Source organism: Chlamydotis macqueenii, chromosome 2, assembly GCF_036417535.1.
Source record: "Chlamydotis macqueenii isolate bChlMac1 chromosome 2, bChlMac1.mat, whole genome shotgun sequence".
In the NCBI taxonomy this organism is placed as follows: Eukaryota; Metazoa; Chordata; class Aves; order Otidiformes; family Otididae; genus Chlamydotis; species Chlamydotis macqueenii.
Window position 1 is genome coordinate 66,295,523 of NC_141557.1, and position 20,918 is coordinate 66,316,440.

Here is a 20,918-nt window from a genome sequence, read left to right on the forward strand (position 1 = left end):
AGGGAAAGCCACTTGATGTGTTTCCCAACAGGGACCCCAAAAACCATTGGCAGGCCATCAGCGTAGCGTGGCTGGGCAGTTCGGCCACCAGGTCCAGAGCTGGAGGGCCATGGTAGCAGTCAGGCTGCCCCGCAGCTTGTGGGTCCCCAGCTGGGCTCCTAGCAAGCAGGGATCTGCCCTGTGGTGGCTTACCTCATTGGGGTGGCATCCTAAACATTTAAAACCATGATACCATGTGGTAGTACGATTGGATTGCCCATAGCTAAGCCATATGGCTTCACTAAGAACTATTAATTTTTTTTTCCTCAGTGGCTGCTGACTTGATGCACTGCCTTTCTTACTGAGCAGAATTTAATGTTAACCTCGTTGTTTACTTCCTTATTTTTGCCCTCTTGCCTTCCCTTCCTCCCTCTCCCCGTCCTTCGTATTCTCAGTGGTGTTGCCACAACTTCGGAAACAGCTTTTATTAATGAACTGCTTTATTAATTAGCTTCTTATAGAGCTGCAGCAATTAGTGGGGTGAGCTCTCAACATTTGTCTTCTGTAGACCCCACACAAAGACTCACCAGTTGGTTATGCTTTTTCTTTGTAAGGAAAGACTGGGTTTTTATTTATTTAGAATAAAAAAGGCAAGGGGAGAAAATCCTGAGCTGCAGAAAGCCCCTAGGAGTCTCCTCTTAAAAGGAAAGGGTCAGGGTGCCTGAATCTGCTTCTGCTGCAGCCTCCAGAAGATCCTGCCCCAACACTTATGAAGGTGTTGTTTGCTATCTACTTTGCTCCTCCTCTCCTCACGTGGAGATCACAGTACTTTCCATCACAGGTTTAGAGGTATTTCTTTTCCATATGAGATAACCTAGGTGGTTTTTAACTGTTTCTAGCCTGTAGACTCCTGAAAATTTTCCAGTGGAGAAAGGGTATCTTCTACAGCAAACTGAAGTCCCCAAATAGCAGGCCTTGTCTCCTTTAGTGAACGCTTTAGGAGCAACAAGTGGTCCCAAGAAATGTGCAGAAGATGTTCTTAAAAGCCACCAAGCTAGAGCAATGAAAAATGCTGACGTCTGAAAAGCCCATGGGTAACACTATGATTTACTAAATGGAAAAGTGTGGCTGCCTGTTGATTCATCTCTTGGAAACGCAAGGAAGCAACCACGGGACCTCAGGTGACTTGCTGATGGACTTCCTTCCTCCTCCTCTGCTTGCTCCAAGTTTTGCCTGTTCTTTAGAAAACGTTTGTGCTGCTCATTACTTAAGCATGATCAAAATGTTTGCTACTAGACAAAAAGACTAAGAAAAGGACATTGTAGGCAATGCCTGGCCTACAAAAAGTGACATGCTATTAGTCTGATCCTGCACCATGGGTGTAAGGATGCAGCTGCAACATTCAGGCTGTAGGACTGAGGTAAAAAATAATAGCAGAGCAGATGTGTTTCCCTGCACAGAGAGCAATAAAAAGAAACATCTGGCCCTTGGCCCCTAAAGGATCTTTCTCACACAGAAGAGTAAATTAAGGGTGTATTGAAGATGTAGGGACTCAGCTAAAGGGAACTGCTGCCTTAGTAACCATCTCTAACCCAGCTTCCAGCTTCTGATGCACGATGCCATTTAAAATACAGGGCAAAAATAACTGTTGTAAGATACATGCAGCCACGTACAGACATCAAAGTATCCACAAAATATATGCTGCTATTTTGTCCAAACAAATAAGCAAACAAACAAAGGAAATATTTTTATGCACTAGACATACACCGGTTATATTGCTGCAGGATAAAACATGGGCTTTTAAAAAAATCTATTGAGTCATAAATCTCCGTATTTCCCTTTGTGTTTGATCTCATATATTACTTGGAGTTTCTAAAATGATAGCAAGACACGCATTAAAAATATTTCTCTTATTGTTACATTTCAAGCACGTTTACTGTTAGCTGCTTAGCTTCATTATGTATCATAGTCTGAATCTACAAATCAAGTATAATTAGACTTAGAGAACTGATTGGATTTCTAATTAAGCTACATTGGAAACAACAATGCACAATCAGTAAATATTCTGACTAGGTACATTTTAAAGAGCAACTCTTGGGCTTTTTGCTGATGACTAGACACCAGTGTCATTAAATTTGTTGGTGGCAAGCAAATTTTAAAGCTAAAATAGAGGCAATTAGTAAAGATCTTGAAATATTTAATCACGTTTGTCCAATTAGTGTGCAATTAGGCAATGGTGTGGCGTGGGACAAACATTCTGCTTCAGTGTTTGGTAGAGAAGGATCCCTTTGAAATTTTGCTATTTAGTTTATTGATATATAAAAAGGAAGTTATGGTTGTAATTTCCAATTTAAAAAAATACTGTGCAGATGGTCTGACTATATATTTAACAATGTTAAACAAAACTAAACAAGGGAAGCATGTTACCTGAAATTACACAGCTGTGATCAGTGAATAAGCTCCAGATCACATTAGATTACAGCTGTGGGCATCTTGATCACAGACAGCGACAGGTAGTTATGCTGGTAAAATCAGAGCTATGTAAGTTGGCCTTTCACATCTCGAGATGACAGGATTATTTTGTCTTTGACCGAAAAGACACTTTTTCTGTGAGCTTTGCCTGGTTGTTTTGCATTCTTTCCATGAAGCCTTACGTTGGCAAGTTCATTGTGGAAAGTCAAGTGGAAGCTTTTCATAAATAAGCCACTTAAGTACCATCTTGACTTCCCTTCAACTTGGGGATCTGCCTTTGGGCAAATTTTAGGCTCTATTTTAAAAAAATATCTTGACATGTATTAGTTGATTCGCAAATTTCAATGTAATGTTTTGGCCAGTATGTTGAAAGCGTCTATTGCAGTGCATTTCAACACACAACTCTGCACTGAAAGTGTCGTCACGTTGGTATTTTATCAAACTGGTTTGCTCTATGTGGCCACGTGCAGATAGTCAAAGAAAGAGTGCCAGGGAATGTCCCCAGGTGCTGGAGCTCAATTTTCCAGATTGTTAAATTGTTAGAGTGGTCCCTGGCATGGTTTTGGCTTGAGTCAAATATGGCTCTCCTCAGCCATCCCTGGACACAGCTCAGGTGTTGACTCTGGCCAGAGACCATTCCCAACAGGCATTTTGAGAGCAAAGGAGGATTAGAAGAATGGATGTGGGCCATCTTGTGCCAGATGGCCTCCACATCAAAGCACATTTAACCTTCTACTGTCTATAGTCCCCATGGGTTCACAAGTAGTGAATTTGAGGGAAGACATCTAGCAGGACTAACTAGGGATGATGTGGACACCAGCCTGGACCCCTGACTTCTCCACTGCAGAGGTCATCTCATTTCCACCTCGTATTCTATATGGACTAAGAGACAAGAACAGACTGTCTTTTCCTCCAGTGATCATAAAAGAAAGAGATTTGGTTTTGCTGTTGTTTGGATTTGATTGCCAGACAACTTCTTTTTTTTTTTTTTTTCAGAGAAAAGAATAATAAGTGATCAAATTTTAAAATATCTTTCTATGTATTTCTGATAATTGCTATCATTTCTGCAATGCTGTTAAGCCACTGTGGGATTAAGCACTGTCAACTTTACTTTCACATCTGAGAAATTTTTGTTTGATTTCAGTATTGAAAAAATGCTGAAATAAAGCAGATAATGCTTCCTAGCTATGCTATGATTTTTTTTTTCTTTGATAGATACAGACCTGGAAATTCAAAGTAGAGAGTTTTGTCTTGCAAACAGGTTAATGCCTGCAAGAATTTTATGAACACAGTTGTTTTCACTTCTTGAGTAACATTAAATCAAAACAAAATATTTTTGAACCCAAAAGAGAAACTATGCTAAGAGGAATACAGTATGGGAGAGAAATGAGACAGGTAAAAAAGCAGATACTAGATAGTTACACAAACATTCATTTATTCCTTAACCATAGGCAAAATTCACATGGATTGAAGGCTAGGTTCTGACCCTTTGATATTAAAAGGTCAGAAGCAAAATTTTTCAGGCTTATTGCTTCACACAGGTTTGCAATTAGGTTTTTTTGGGTGCTTCCTCTTGGAGAGCAGAGAGACCAGCGCTCTCCTTGGGGGCTGGGACTCCATCAGCCCTCCTATGGAACATAGGTATTGCTTTAAACCCCCTGCAAACCTGGTTGCAGGGGAGAGATTTCAAGCCCTGTTGGGAAGTGAACCTTGTGCTACATGAACCACTCAAGCTTTTAATTATGATTATGTTGCAAATAAGAATAATTGATAGTAATAACATTTGTTGCTGTTGTTTTTACAAATACACACATGATGTTCTTAATCATACTTTTTGGTTACACTTAATGTTTCTAGATATGCCCTGCTTCACAGAAGAGTCAAGTTTCTATGGATGTAAAAATAAGAGCTGCAGGTCTTCAATATATTGGCAAATTGGCTGCCAAATCCTATATGGAAACAAGATGTGAAAGCAGTATTTCATGGCCTCTGCCTCACCACATCTTCGTTCAAGTAGGAGATCAGGAAACCTGATCAACGGGCTGAAAGCCAGAAGACTGACTAGCCAGCTGCAGGGGCAAAGCAGGAGAAGATGTACCTCTTACAGGTAATGCCTTGTGAAAAAATCACACAGGCCTCCATAGGGGTTAATCAAACATTTACTGCTCTGACTTACAATGTTCTTTATTCCCCAGAATAAAAATGCTACCTTTCACAGATTTTAAACATCTAGGAAAAAAGAAATTGCACCTCCAGTTGTAGAAAGTTAGTAAGCCTAGCTTTAAGCTGCATCTCAGTGTGAATACTTGTGTGTTTATATCCAAGATTGTGTGCTGAACCTTCACAAACTGACACCTCAACCCCCAGGCACACATGGTCAGCGTGTGTGTGTGTGTGTGTGTGTATATATATATTTGCACACGTATACATGAATATCCATATATGTGTGTATATACACTGTACCAGTACAGGAATTGTGAACTTCAAAAAGGAAAAGAACGTTTGGGAAATTCAGAAAAAGAACCCCCTGTTTATTTGATAATGGAAACAAAACCAGCACTCAAATAGCAATTCACACACCACTGTCAAAGCAAGCTCTGCGTGGACACGGAGACCCGCAGGTTCTCTGTAGTTGCTGAATTCCTCGCAGTGTTGTCTTTATCAAAGAGGGAAACGCAGATTTGAAAAAATCACTTTGATGTGCAAGACATCACAGAACAGCAGCTCCATTCATTGCAGAGAGTCCATTATTTAAGTCTCTCAGGCAACTGTACAGATTGCCCATAAAGGGAAAAATAATGGAATTGTGGAAATAAACCCCCCAACAATGTGTATTGTGCTGGCTTCTGGAGTCTTTCCCTCCAGTTTTTGTGTCTTGACTCTGTGAAATATTAAGTTTGGGCTTGTGCGCCGACACCCTCAGCTGGGCAGTCACTCCAACCGAAGCAATATGCGTATTCCTGCCAGACTCCTCTGTCCCCAGCCACGAGGGTGAAGGGAAGCATCGGTAAGAGGTACTGAAGGCTCGTCACCTGCCTTTTGTCCTTGGGACTTCTCCTTGGCTGACTTTAGCTTTTGCTCCAGTGCTTGACACACATCTCGAGGTGGGCCACATGCCCGCTGCATCCCCGAGGGATGGGGCAGCTCTGGCATGATCCCCCATGGAGATGTTTGTGTACTGGAATGGGAAAGGCAGGCGGGAACCAGGGGCAGAAGGAAAGGGGAAATTGAGTCCCGTCACCCCAACAGTGGCAGGATGGCCTGCAGACTGGCCAGGTGACACGACATCCAGGCACTTTCCTACAACAGTGCAGGGGGGACAGTTTCCCCTCCTGCCCTCTGTACTGTCGCAAACCATGTGAATGTGTAGAAAGGGTCTGTGAAATTAATTATACTGTGAGTGCTTGGTAACCAAATGAATTGTAAATTGTACATTATTAAAACAGCATCAGAGCACTGACTGATCTATTATTCTTTAGGGAAATGTATGAAGATAAGAGCTTTATATGCTTTAGGGGTCTTTCCAGCCACCACATAGCCAGCTTTGTAAGAAAAAAAATGTGGCAATATTTTGCTACTGTCTGAGTTGCAACTGACACAATACTGTATTGTTTATTTTTTATTATATTGTCTCCTATTTAATACATATGAGATCATTTACACCACCAGTGACAGATACATGCCCAGTCCCTTTCTGTTTATCCTATTTCAGACAATATTTGGGATTAATCACCCTCACTTCTGTATCAAAAAATTTGTAGGTGCAGAAAAAATGAGATAAATATTAAGAAGCATGTCCTTTTGCACAAATCATGCAACTAACAAGATGCACAGCTATTGTTAGCCTGATCATTTTGCCTGCGTTATTGCTCCTTGCTGTCTACCTGTCTTTTAGGTTCTGAGAACTGTAAGAAGGCTTGGTGAGGAGCTGTATGTTCAGAAAAAAAAAAAAAAGCCTGTTAAATAATAACAGAGAAGAAAAACACCATGGGTTTATGTGCACATGCATGTTTTTCTCCCTTTTTTCCACAATGCACGCCCCCTTCCACATTCCTCCCATGCAGTATCTGATACCCAGACGACCTGGCTCTCACATGTGCACTGGCATCTCCTGGGACACCACAGAACAAACCCCACATGTCCTGCCTCCTAGGGATGCCAGTTTTCTGCATGACTCCTTATAGGCAATCCCTCTTGCTACATGATATAATGGCCCTTTTCACCCCTTGCCTCCAGCAGAAAGATGTGTTAAGCAGGAGTGTGTATCGGAGAAAGGAAGAACATTTTTTTCAATGCCCCATTGAAGAAACGGAGGCCGTAGCTACTCCAACATAGCTTTTCCGACAAGGTCTCCTTTATATTGCCTCTTTGAAGAAAGATGCATGACAGTATGCCCTATCCGTGCAGCTGCTTGCCAGTGAAGAGGCAAAACAGCTGGAGAAACATCCTCACATCCTCCTCCCTCCAGCTGGAGACACGTCTCCTGACTAAGCCGCTCAAGGCAGAGACACATTGGTTTCTACAGCCACCACATCAGTGGTCCCACACCAGTGGGCAAACTTTGGGGGTTATTATACACTACAGTAACCCTAAGGGTTTCTTTTCTGGTGCAGAGGACAAGCGGCAGCCAGTGGCATCCTCTTTCCTTCAGACAAGAAGTTTTCCTCCAACTGCAAAACCTAGATGGACATTCAGCAAAATTCACAAATCAAATAGTAAAAGAAATTATTGAAATTTGAGTCAAAACTCACTTAAAGTGGTCCAAAGAATTTCAAGACTTGGTCTTCCCTCTATTCAGGCCCTGAAGACAATGAAATTTCCCTGGTTGAGATATTTCCAAAACAGAGTATGGCATCTTTACATTTTTTCCAATTTTTCAAAATAAAGAGGAAAGAATTTATATTTTAGAGAATTTGCATTCTTCGGGACAACTGTCCTAACTTTATTTAATACTATAAAATATGATGCTGCCTTTCTCCTCTCTCATCAGCCCCGCAGGCGTCCCCAGCATCTTTTGGGACTGGATGCCTCCGGCTCCCCGGGCAGCCCTCTGCCAGGAGGTGCACTGCGGCCTGAAATTCAAAAGAGGGCAGCATTTTCCTTAGGCTGCTTGAAAAGGAAGGGGACGACTCCCAAGTCTGTAGAATGTCAGCAAGTGAAAATCGCCAGTCACAAAATACACACATCATGTCCTGAAAAATTACATCTAATAGAAGAAATGCTATGCTCCTAGGACATTTACATTATTTACAAAAACGAAAAAGAAAAAGAAAAAAACCTCTTAATTGATTAACGATATTAATTAATACATCCCATCTATGTTCCAGGAACTCTTTGCCTAGCCTAGTCTGTCGTGCAGCCCGTAACACTGTCTCTGCAGCACACTGCAATGACTTTGCCACCAACTTTTGCACTGCAATAGCCAACTAACAATAGAGTGACTCATCGTGGATACATAACATATATGAACAAATTGTTAAACTGTATCTGAGGCAATTAAGGAATCCACTGCTCTCTCATTAAAGTCCTGATTCAACTAAATTTTTCAAACTATGCCTAAAATGTTACCAGGCTGTTATTTCTGATTACTTAAGTATCTGCTTAAAAACTGGCAAAGCCCATCCGAAGCGAAGAGAAAGAGTTTTGTGATGCAACCCCAACACGTGTCTTCTAGTGTGAAATAATCAAGCACGCAAAGAAAGATCAAAATGCTCATTTTAATCCAGAAGCCTGGACCCTTGTGATCAAGAGAACGCTCCTTTCAGCTGATCATGACTTACCTTCTGTTTCTGGAGAGTCCATCCAATGTTTGCTCTGCTTTAACAGCAGCATAGCATTGACTTTTACAAGGAAAGTCAAAGGAACAAGATAAAGTACATGCTGGCTTGTAAAAAAAATTAGAGGGCACCCAAGCATAATACAACACTTTTTAGTCTACCCCCTACTCAACATTTGGTGCAACGTTACCCTCCTGAAATAACTGTACTGTCAGCACTGTCTTCGGCACATTCATCCAGGCTGCCTGAATCACTGAAGAGCCCAGGACAGGGCAAAAACCCATTTTCCTTCTCTGTTTGCATCTAACAAATAACAGATGTTGCAGTATTGAAGACGCACACCTGATGTGACTAACAAGGGATTTCTAAAATATTTGTCCTGAGACGACAGCCACCCTGCTATTAAGCGTTTACTTAACAAAATCTGTACACGTGGAAATCTTGTAGCAGTTCTGCTTAAGAGGGAGCAAGCTGCTTGAAGTAAAGGTTTCTTCTGTGATCTCGGGCTGAATCTGCATTACCAGGACACAGACACAAGCTTGAGGCTACTTGCTTCCTATCCACTTTAAATACCCACTAAAGGAATCCCTGAAGGACCCTGTCAAACCCAGGACTTGGTGCCGCTGTCCCCACAGCCCCTCACCCTGCTTTCCCTCCGGTGGCAGCCCCTGCCATGTGGCTGTCCCTGCGGTCCCCAAGATATGCCAGCCGAACCCTTTTGCATCGGCCGGAGGGAATCTGGCACGGCATCTCCAAGCGAACCTGCCAGCAAGCAGGGTCAGCCCTTTGCAAATAAACCCTGCCTGATCTGAGTAACACAAATGGACGCCTGGAAGATTAATTCATCCCCTGTAATAATACAACTACTGTTTGCACAAACCAGTGGCATGCAATAGTTTCTTATTAAAATACTCAGGATACACATTAAGATCTCACTAAACAAAGTAGGGCTTAAGGACAGGACAGAGTGCAAAATTTCCTTGCTTATGATTTGCCACTCTTTCATCAGATTTGATGTAAAGCTGTAAGCAGCCCTGTAAACGGACCAATGAGTTGTCTAATCGTCTAGAACACCCTCACGTAATTTATAGCGTCTCTTAATTTCTGTTTTGTAACCTCCATAGCTGTCTTCAGTGAATCATAGCGTATATTTCTATTCTGAGAGCATACCAGGGTATGATTTTTCCCTTTGTTTCCCAGTTTCCCATAATGGAAACATGCAAATTTCAGCAAGGGATGTACCTACTGCATTAATCCTTTCTAATGTGATTCCAGTCGGCCCTTTAAAAGTAGAATCCAAAAGATTATTTTTACTGCTTCTATTCTCTATTGTGGTGCAGAGTTTTCTCGCTGAAAGGATATCCATCTAACTCTATACACACATAGATTAATATACATAGGAATCACAGATACATATCAATATAACACACATCACAGACCGGAAATACGTTATTAATGGCATTACAGAGAATAGATGTACAGACAAAACTGCTGAGGTACTCGGCTCTTTCTATTCCAAGGTGCCTTAATGCTCACCGCAACCTGCCATCCCTTTGTAATGCAGTCCTGAGATACTTAATCTGCTTTCTCTCTTCCACCAATGTAAATCAGCGGCAAAGTTGTCTGCAGAGGAGCGGAGGCTGGGGGATAATTGTGGCCTGGTGGGTTATCTATCTGTAGCTGCATGCACAGTGGGTCGGCTCACCGAATTTTTAGCGTGCGTATTTTCTCGGGCTCTTTTCCAGCAGGGAGTTAGAAAGCGAGAAACAACAAAACTGGTTTAATGCACCAGGTAAATCAGACCAGCTCATTGTGAAACCTATCACCGCGCATGATTGTTATGATAATAAACGCGGGTGAGCTCTGGTTATTACATGCACAGCCCTGTACTAACTGCTCCCTACTACTCGCCCATTCTCTCCCTTTAGCAACACCCCACACACCTGTTCAAATAATATTACTATTACCTTGTGTTGACACCACATCCACCCTTTCCTTTCATATAATACGAGCTCCTGGTGAACTGTAAATGGAAAGGTTGCGGTAGCAGAAGCTGATTGTTTACCCATCTCCAGTTTGTTGCCACAGATACTTGGTCAGGAGAAGGGAACAAAGATCAGTTTGACATCCTTGTTCAGCAGGATTTGCCCCCCACCTTACCCACAAAAGGTTACGAGTTGCTATTCAAGCCTGAGCTCCGCAGGTGTGCCATCACACCTGTCTGAGAGAAAACAAAATACAGTTTGTTTCAATATGGCTATTGCCCCAGCAAAATAAAGATCTTGCCCTGCAACACAGACACAAGCATTTGTTTTAATATTTCAGTGAATCCAAGTAAACACAGACTGATACCTCTGTTTATATTTAGCATTCAAGTTGAACACAATGCAAGCGCCTGCAGCTATTAATGGCAGTGAGCATCCGACCCTGCCGCTCCTGCTAAACTCATGGCCAAGTGCAAAACTCAACTCAAAACCTATCTTGCAACAGGAAAGAGTATTTTATAACTTTCCATGTGTTTATGCCAGGCCCTAATCCCAAACCCACTGAGATGAACAGGAGACCAAGTCCAAAGCCAAGCTGGGGATGGGTTTGGCCTCACGATTTATGTCCTTCACCGTTTAGCCCTGCCGGAGCTCCTGCTGCTATTGAGTCACACGTAACTCTTCGCATAGAGAGTTGTCATGGTTTTAGAACAGGGGAAAGTTAAAAGCTGTGAGCCCCGGTGCCGTTCTGCTTGGTCGAAGGCTGTGCCAAACTTCTCACGCTAGTGACAACAGTGTAGGTCTGGAGTAAACTGGTAAAAAATGATAAAACCTACCTCCAAACTGAGGCCTGGATGAGGCATAATGGGATTTTGTCCACGCAGAGCAGAGCACTACAGAGCCCTAAATGTACCCATTCATTTATGTGAATTTGCCATTCGACATCTGCTGAAGGTGATGGAAAGACTTCGGTGGGCATTTTATCAAGAGCTGAGTCACTCGAGTTTCCAATGCTTTAGGTAGAAGCATTTTTCACCAAAAAGGGCTAACGAGAACAATTTGCTCGTTTCCAGCTAAAGCAGTGCTCTATTTCTACTGCTTTACTTTCTTCTCAAAAGCCTTATCCATAGCTGCTTCCATTATAGGTTAAACAGTGTTCTTTGTAGTCAGCTGTAAGAAGGTGTCCCTGCTTTTGGAATAGGATGCGTGGTAGATGCATAGTGCCAGCTGGTTTGGAAAGAGTTTGTATACTGGGATGCAACTTAACGTAGAGAAATGTCCTTGAGGTAAAGAGCATATTTTATTTATTGTTTTATTTATTGCATATGTCAAGTAAATGGAATCCCACATTATGAAGATGCAAAACACAGCGTGGGTATTTATCAGCACTGAATGTTTTTACGTGCTCAAAACCAACTTGGGGTTTCCCAGCTGACTGCAAGCAGCTTGCTGGTTTTGAAGATCTAGCACCTTTGGAACTGAAGGGACACGCTGAATTTTAAGCACTTGGAAGGAGAATTAATTGCATGGACAGCAACATTTTCTCTCTCTTTTTTTTTTTTTTTTGTATGCTCATCAATAGCAAATGATGAAGCCTTTGGGGGATATTAACACAAGTAAACTAAGCACAGGAGTGGGACTGCTCAAACAAGGTGAGACAAAAGCCTTCATACTACAAGCAAATGACTTTGATAGCATTTTTTTAATGTTTCCACTTCTATTGTTGCAGACGTCTGCATTTAAATGGGAACTTTATCTTTCTCGGCCCAGGTTCTCCTCCTTCATCAGCCTGCAGGGAGGTCGCAGGCCCTCTTATCTCGTGGGCTGCTCCTGCGAGGGCCCAGAAGCTCGCCGGGTTCCCTTTGCAGCTTCCTGCTGAGGCGGGGGATACAACTCCTGCCCGCTCCCCCACCCTCTGGGAAGAGAAAAGGGTTTGCCCTGGCTAATAGCCACAGAAGGAGGAAGTCACCTGCCTGCGTGCCTTCACATCCGTGCGGCCTGCACCTTCACACCTGCCCCTGGCTGTGTGCACTGCCTAGCATAGAGCCCGCGGAGCTGCACCCCCCAAAAAAAAAAAAAACCAGGCCCCTAAAAAACCCTGCTGGCACTTGAAGCCCTTGGGACAGATCACAAACCACAGTCCATGTATTAGCTCCTACCTACCTGGTGAGCCCCTCTGCGGCCTGGCACCGCTGTGCTCCCAAACCCTCCCCAGGATTCGTTTCGTGGACTGCAACCCATGCGCCTAACACATTGGTAGCCCTGCACGTTTCCAGGGCTGGTGGAGAACGTAGAGGGAAGTAGGGGAACGAGTCTTAAAAACCTGATGCAAAATGGATGTATGTTACAGTCTCATTCATTTGAATTATTCTTTCCCGCTTCCACATTTTCATGGAGATCTTTCCAACCTGCTGAAAAGGCTGAGCAATATTAATTTTGAAATATTCCAAATAAGATATAGATGCTAACTGCCACAAATACACACACAGGCATAGAGAAGAATGAAAAGATAGCCTGTTGAATAAATAATACATATTAAAAAATGTCTGAATAGGAACTTAAAGGATAAACTGTAACAGCTTCAAAGAAGCCATTGATCTATGGAGTACATAATATGCATGTTAAAAATCACTGGAATATTTATTTACATGATACATGGCTCAGAAGAAGCCATTATGGTCCTTAAGTAAATTATACATGTTGTGAAAATTGTCAAAGTGCGTCTTTTACCAGAAACGGGTGTATCCTGTCAGTTGATAAACACATTATCTTTGAAAAAAAAACCCAAACAGGCAAGCAAACCCAAAGCTAAAACAAGGTTAAACCAGAAAAAAAAAAAAAGAGAGGGGAAAGAAAATAAAAAACAACCCTCGTACTATGTCAAAGTGTGTTCCATGCCCATCAAAGGAAGAAAAGCCTGAGCTGCCCTGCCCCACATCCCGCTCAGCACTGCTGTCGCACTCAGCGCGGGGAGGGCTGCACACCCAGGCATCTTGCGGACAGGCTGCTCCTGTCTCCGTGTGCCAAAGTCCGGGGTGCCAGTCCGTCTCCCTATGGGCCAAGAAACGACAAATGGGGACTAACTCATTGCAGCCGCCACCGTCCCCTGTACTTTGAAATAAGCTACCAGAAGAGTGCTCTGCTTTCCCCGCCTATGTCCCTCTGAGTGTGGCGGACAACAGTCGGAGTACTGCTGCCCACCAGCACTGTCTTCACCTTGATGTACAAGGACCTGATTTTATGGCTGTTCTTACAGGTTCTCAACGGCGTCAGCGCAGCTGAGTGATGGTTGCAAGTGGCCTCACCTCCCCCTGTGTACCTTCAAGAGGGGCAAAACGGAGGGGAAACATTGCCTTGCAATACTTAGCGTGCCTGGCAGCCAGGCCCATCGCTCACCAGCATCTTTCTGCTGACTTCAGCTTTGTGTTTGTGCCCCTGAGCAGCACACGTCAGGGTTTGCACCGCTCCTTTCCCAAAGCTCTGTGGGTGACACGGCTCTTTTCCGGCAGATGTTTTCCTGAGGAGGAGAGATGCCAACTCAGAAAATCTCCCTCCTCTCCATGCTGCTGTGATCGCACAGCAGTCTACACCACAGCCTAACCTCTGCAAATTTTTTTTTCTGGGCCATGAAGGGGGAAAAGGTTTTTGTCAAGGTGGTGTGGCCAGGGCATGGTGGCTGAGAGACCAGCTCTGGCCTGTGCGATGCTGGCACTTGGCCGACAGCTGCCTGCAGCCGAGCTCCAGAGACCCATGCAGCCCCGATGTGCCTGGTCCCCAGCTCAGCTCAGACGTGCTCCGAGGGCTGGTGTGTGTGTGCCTGCTTTGGGTGTTCGGGAAATCAGGCTCTCCTGGTAGGCACAGCACGTAAGTTTCCTCTTACACAGGAATGAGAGTAAAGGATGGATTTTCTAATGCAAGCGAGCAAGCAGTTGCACGGGGGGAATATATTTAGCCTGTGTTTTCAGATCACATGTTCTGGGACTGGAGAGCAAAACATTTTCAATACTGTTTTGGAAGCACGCTGTTTAGTAGTGTGAGCCCCACTGTTGGAGAAGCCAGTAAATTGCGTTGCATCTAAAACAATTACTTGAATTGCTTGTACCGTGGTTTCTTCTTTCCAACTGCAAAGGTTTTTCAAAAATGTGACTTCCACAGCTACGAAAGCATTGCAAATACAAATAATAGTACAGTGCTGCTCTGTATTTGCATAAACCTGTTTATCCTATCCATGGTTTATTCATTAACTCTCAGAACAACCTGCAGGACAGCTATGGCAATCCTCATGACCGCTTCGCTTGTGGCTGGAAATGCAACAACTGCTTAAAAGCAGCACTACATGGTTTAGAAAGTGAAAATAAATACTATTCCTGTGTGAAACAGTGGGGAAAATGTAGCTATCACCGCAAGAGCTGGAATTTGGTTTTTACATGGAATGAACATCTCCTGTCATTTGGTAATTTCGGAGGAGAGTCTCAGCATCTGCAAGACTGGGACCTCCGCACCACAGCACACCAAAACACGCACGCAGCATTAGCAGTATCCATCGCTGCGCTCTGCAGACAGCACACGAGTTAGGGACGGAAAAGACCTAGATCCCTCATCTATTCCTCCTCGAGACCATTTTCTAGTCCTTTATGATTTCAGCGTCCCTGAAGCAAGAGTCCTTGCAGCCTCTCCTAGCAATGTGTTTCCCTATCAGCTCCTCCTTTAGGAAGGCTTTCCTGATAATCACCCCAGCTTTCCTGACGCGTCTGTTCTTAGCCAAAACATAATCCCCGTAAGAAAGATGAAGTAAAAAACACGAATGCATTTTGCCCGTTTCATCTCCTCGCTTCTATAAAGATGAGTACACGTTGCCACCAGTACATTACAAATGGAAAACTGTAAGTTTATGTTACAGACGGTAACTTGCTCAAGGTCACAAGAGCCTCAGTAACAGAGCTGGGAACAGAATTTGGTATCCTAATTCCTAATCTGGCAGCCTCACCACAACTCTCATCACGCAATCAAATAGCTCCTTTTAAGGAATGCTTTTGTGACTAAGAGAAAATCCAAGGCATTAGAAGAAAGAGTCCTTTTAATTTGCCTTTGTTCAAACATTTATGCTTTTTGCTATATGGAAAACATGACTTAAACAAGATATAGGATTAAAATATCATGAAAGACTCCAAAATCTTTGAAAAAACAAGAATAGGTATGGCTGTATTTAGGACTGTACAGATTTCGGCCATTAGGAAGTGAGCGATTAGATATTCCTTGCTTACAGTTTCATACACAGCATAAGGAATAAATCAAGACCAACATCTACTACGTTCTGATAGAGCTTTTTTGAGCGTTATATGCAGACTTTCACATTTGTCAAGAAAACTGCATTAACAGGAAAAAAATTCACAGCTCATTAATAAAACTTTGTTTTCCAAAGGCCCTAACCTGTTGCACCGTAACAGTTTTTTAAAAAGCAAACCAAAATCCTCAAGCCGCTAAACTCAATGGGCAATTGCCCTAACCTGAAACGATCCGGGATTTGGTACGCTCTCCCTTGAAGAGTAGTTCAGTGATTTATCAGCTCTCCCAGGATCCACCAGCTTTGATATGCAGAAACTCTACAATTTCGTATTTTAAGACAGCACCTTTTGCTTGCTTCCTCTTCTGTGTAACAGAATACTGTAATTTGGCAACAACGGATAGAAACAAATGAGGGTACTGAGAACTAATGTTACTGGAAAACTGTATACAAAATAAGATGAGCTATAGAAGCTAAACTAAGTGGAGGACTACAAATATTAGTAGGACAAACAAAGAAAATGAACATAAATTCAAACCATTCCTTTGGAAAAATGTTCCTTTTTTTTTTTGAATACAGTGCAAGAATTTCCAAACCGCAGTAAAAAATCCTATTGATAGCATTTTAAATGTTATTAAATTAGTTGGAGACACAGGACAAGAGGCTCGTGACTTCATTTTACAAGAACATGTATTTTGCTCATTAAACTACCATTAATTTAACATCCAAGCTGGGGAAAAACAACACAGGGACCCACTCCGCACCCCTCCGGTCAGGGCTCAGCCCATGAAATGCCCCTGCCTTCACTGCGCTTGCAGAAGGCCTTATGTTTGCAGATGTGCTAGCTGCTTTTTAGTTTGATCTTTACGCAATTATTTTGATTAAGAAAATGTTCATCTTGTTGACATTATCACTGTAGTCAATAGCTAATGACTCCACTAGTTAATTTCCTTATAAATATTTAACTTAATAGAAGAAGGCCCTTGGGTTATAGTACTTTTGACGCTTGTATAATCTGAAACAAATCCTCTCTTTTTCAGTCAAACAGACCATGTTACACACACAGTTGGCTAGCTATTTACAAAGCACCCAATTAAATCCTACTTAATTCTCCCACTCTGAAAATCCTGTTTCACTAGTGCGCAGGCTACTGATCACACAAAATGAGCATCTTTCACTGAGCCTGGACCTTAGTTTACAGTCTGGAAGACTTGATTGTATAAAAGCCTGCTGTAAAATGAATTTCCCCATCATAAGGTATGTACAAAAAAAAAAAACCCAGATGTGAAGAGAATGTGCAAAATGAGGATTGAAGAAATAAGCTGAAGAATCACAGATAAAGACAGGTAAATCTAGTTTAATGTTCACATGTAGTAGTTACACATCACAGAGATCGAACAGGATTTTTAACTATAACACAGCTGCAGCGAAATGAAAGCCATTTTGTACTAGAAAAATAATCTTGATGCAGTTATTAGATTTTTGGTCTACTTAAGTTCATTTTAAGATGAATTTACATCACTTATCATAATAACCTTGCCCATGTGCCCTTCTGCAGTTCGGTATTCATACTCTTTGGACGAAGGAAACAGCAACTGGTTTCGTTAATGGTTTGCCCTTTGGTTGCAAGCAGAGAACCGTTTTCACTTTTTAAGCAATTAACAAGCTGTAGGAACGCAAGTTTGCAATAAAACCTTTTGGTGCTAAACGAAGTTCCAGAACAAATTTCTTGATCTGATGCAACAGCAGATTTTTTCAAAAAGTTGATTAAAGATCTAAAGCATTGCCCCCATAATGCAAAAACTAGAAGAATTTTTCTGTTCTCAGTAAAAAAAAAAAAAAACAACAAAAAACAAACCACCACCACTACATCTTACTGCTACTTTTATAGAATGCACTAAAAAGCCTTGTGACTAAATGACAAAAAAGTGTAGTCTCAAAATGTATAATACACTTACAAATATTTTTAGTCTAGATTGAGAAGAAACACATTTGTATGGACTCCAAACAAGTTTATTTGCAATTAAGACATCTCATGCAACCATGCAGGACCACTAGCTACAGCTGTAACTTCCACATCTAAAGGACATTTGGGGACAAAAAAAAAAAAAAACAAAACCCCAAACATTCAAGATATTTCCATATTAGCAGCTCCCTACTCGAGCTGTGGTTTTCTAAAGAGATATTCCCACAGATTTTAAAAAACAAACATACACACCTTTATAATATTTACAAAAAATATTTAATTAAAAATATTTTATAATTACAGTAGTCTATTAAAGCATATACTTTTCTCACACTTATAGAACATCTCTATATATACACAGTATGAAATGTCACTTATTTATCTATACAATATGTAACATTCCTGCAGGGAGAAGAAAGTTCCCTGGGCCCCAATAAAATCCATCTATTTTAAACAATAGATGTCAAATATATCTACAAATGCTATGGTAGATTAGTAAAGCTTCAAGATTCAGCTGCTCGGTCCCGTAAAGAGTTATTGCGCTTCTAAAGTCAGGTTTAGGCTCGGTCCTCTATCCCGGGGAAGAGTCGCAACTTTTTTTCCTGCTCGAGTCCGACAACCTCCCCGCCACCGCGGGACGCACCGCTCACATCTGGCACCGCTCACATCTGGTCGGAAACGGAGAGAAGAGACGGGGCGGGTGGGGGGGTGGGAAGGGGAGCAGCGCTACAGACGTGCAAAACGGTGAAAAGGCTGGGATGAAGCATGGGAACCGCCCGGGGTGGGGTGAGGGGGGGGTCGGATGGCTCCTTCCTCCGGTGCGGCAGGGCCAGGTTCCCCCCCGTCCCCGCCCCCCCGCGGTGCCTCTGCTCGGCGCCGCCGCCGCGCACCTGTGGGAGAGGAATGAATAGAGGGGGTGTGTGAACCGCTCCGCTCCAGACCGACTGGCGCCACCGACACCACGCGAGACATGCTTGATCAACAACCCAAAACAAACCGGGTCAAACAACAACCGCAGCTCCCGGGCTGGGCCCGGCGGAGGGATGCGCAGCTGCACGCCGCGGCCAGGAGCGCTCCGGTTGGGGCGGGGGGGGTTCGGAAAAAACAAAACAAAACAAAACAAAAAACCCACGAACAAAAAAAAAAAATCAAGAAACCACAACAACCCGGTAATTAAAGAAAATAAAATAACCACCCGGTAATTAAACATAAAACCCCAAGGCTCCTGCAAGGATTTCTCGCCGGGCTCAGGTCGCCCTTTGGCAGGCTGCTCGGCCCCGCCGAGCCCGGGCGCTGCGCGTCCCCGCGCACCCCCCCCCCCACCTCGCGGCACTGCACTCACCTGGGGAGCGGCGGTCAGCGGCAGAGGATGCTGTCCCCCGGCTTGTTAACAGAGCCAGCCTGCGCAGCAAGGCAACACGGCAAGTTAGAGGTGGAGGAGAAAGGACACAGCAGATTTTCCCCACGCCCTAGATTCGCCACCCCGCTCCACTCGCGTACCGGGCACTGCCACCAGCTCTGCCCGGGGGGGCACCAGCCTCCAGGGAGGGGGTAGGGGGCACGGAGCAGAGGGAGCCCCGGCAGCGCTCCCGGCAGGCGAGTGGGGGGAGCCCCGGGGCTATCGGGTCACGCCGCTCGCCTCGCCTCGGCTGCCCCCGGGGGGTGCGGGGGAGACGCTCCCCATTTTCCCCCCAGCCCGAGCACGCTGCGTTGTGGGCGTTAAACGTGCAGAAGCCCCCAAATGCGCTCATGCCCGCTCCGCTCGGCGGAGGGCTGGGGAGAGCAGGAGCACCGCGTCTCCTCCCGCGTGTGCAAACACGCCGATTACGGCTGCTCCCTCGCGAGGCGGTAATACGGGAAACACGGCGCCTGCCCGCAGCGAGGGGATGCGGACACCCACGCAGCAACCCCACCGGCTGCCCCGTCCCCTCCCGGGGGCTGAGCCGGGGGTGGGGGGTCGGCCAAGCATGAGCGGGCTGGTGCCGCAACCCTCCTCCGCACCCCGAACCGCGGGCTGGCGGGCCACGCACCTCTTACCGGGTCAGTGTTGAGGGCTGTCAGCGGGGTGCGGGGGGTGCCGGCGGGACAGCTGCCCGGGTGCAGGGCGGGAGGCTGCTGCTGCTGCCGGAGCAGCGCCGGGTGCGTCTCCAGAGCCAGCTGCAGGTCGAGGATGTAGTCGATGACGTGCTGCAGGATCTCCACTTTGCTGACCCTCTTGTTGGGCGGGATGGTGGGCACCAGCTTCCTCAGCCGGCTGTAACAGTCATTCATATCGCACTGCAGGCACAACGCCGCCGGCTCCTCGCCCGACGGCGGGCCCCCCTTACAGCCGCTGTGCTCGCCCAGGCACCGCAGGGCCGGGTGCCCCCCGCTACCCCCGCCGGCCACGCCGGGCTGCGCCTTGCGGTTGGGGTGCCGGACGGGACTCACGGCTTTCATGGTGCCGCAGGGAGGGAGGGAGGGAGACGGACAGACAGAGCGACCTCCCTCTCCACAACCGCTGCCTGGGACCGCGGGCAGCCGCGCACGCACCACCCCGGGAGCGAGGCACGGCCGCTGCCTGTGTTACCAGCTGCCCCCCCCCCGCGATATAACAAGAGGTGCTCGCCGTGCGCCGACGGAAAAAAAAAAAACCCAATGGACCCCCAGTCCTCCCCGACAAATCAGCCACAGCCCCGACCGCCTCTACCGCCGCTACTGCCCGCGCCGCCCGCTATATAGCGCGGAGCGCGGGCGGGGCGAGGCAGGCGGCGCCGCGGCGGGGCAAGGCGAGCGCGGCGCGGAGAGCGGGAGGCGAGGGGGGGCGCCGCGGTGCTGCGTCGTAGCCAATCAGAGCGCTGCGTTCCCCCTCTGGAACGCGGCGCCGGCCAATGGCGGCGGGGCCGGGGAGGCGGTGGCTGCGCTGCTGGAGGGGGCGGGCGGCTAGCGTTGACCCCCCCGGGGAGGAGATGGCGGTGGCGGTGGTGGCAGAGGAGGAGGAGGAGGAAGGCGGTCCCAGGCGGTCCCAGGGAGGAAGGACTGCGGGAATGCGGGCGGGACCCGGCGCCCAGCGGCTGCCGGCGCCGCCCCCGCGCTCCGGCGCACTGCTCCGTGGGGGCGAGCGCAGCCCCGCGCGGCCGGCGCCGTTCCCTACCGTCCCCCCACCCCTCCCCCGGGAAGTCGTGGCATCTCGGGTCGTGAAACTCGTTTTTATTCCCTCGGTGTCGGGAGACCCAGCCCGGCTGCAGGCATATTTTGAGGGACTTCTGGACGCCAGTTTAAAGGCAGGGAAAATCCCAAGCAAAACTTGGGGAGGGAAAGAGGAGGGGGGAGAGGGGGAAGGAGGAGAGTTTAGGGACTTCAAGCAAAGCAATGCCTGGGAACATTAAATTAGAGCGCATAACTATTAAAAATGTATGGAGATGGAGTATTTAAAATTCCTTCATGACATATAATATTAATCCGTTTTATGTAAA

General features: G+C 45.6%; 1 protein-coding gene across 4 annotated transcripts; it reads right to left on the reverse strand.

Annotated features, from left to right (window-relative positions):
- Positions 1 to 16,834: 16,834 nt before the first annotated feature.
- ID4 (inhibitor of DNA binding 4) lies at positions 16,835 to 20,115 on the reverse strand. Of its 4 annotated transcripts, none has more exons than XM_086741798.1 (3): positions 19,501 to 20,115; positions 18,806 to 18,864; positions 16,835 to 18,131 (listed from the first exon to the last, which is right to left on the reverse strand). In XM_086741798.1, the coding sequence occupies exons 1-2, from the start codon at positions 19,900 to 19,902 to the stop codon at positions 18,820 to 18,822; spliced, it is 447 nt and encodes a 148-aa protein (XP_086597924.1). In that variant the 5' UTR covers positions 19,903 to 20,115; the 3' UTR covers positions 16,835 to 18,131; positions 18,806 to 18,819. The 4 variants fall into 4 exon arrangements, with proteins under 4 accessions (XP_086597924.1, XP_086597923.1, XP_086597926.1 ...); XM_086741797.1 differs by having other exon boundaries at positions 16,835 to 18,353; XM_086741800.1 differs by having other exon boundaries at positions 19,494 to 20,115.
- Between the last annotated feature and the right edge of the window lie 803 nt (positions 20,116 to 20,918).

What these genes read in the sequence shown, in the direction of transcription:
- ID4 (XM_086741798.1), bottom strand. Translation starts at nt 19,902, where the DNA reads ATGAAAGCCGTGAGTCCCGTCCGGCACCCCAACCGCAAGGCGCAGCCC. An exon ending in CAGCCCTCAACACTGACCCG is followed by an intron (nt 18,865 to 19,500) that starts GTAAGAGGTGCG and finishes CTTGCTGCGCAG; the next exon opens with GCTGGCTCTGTTAACAAGCC.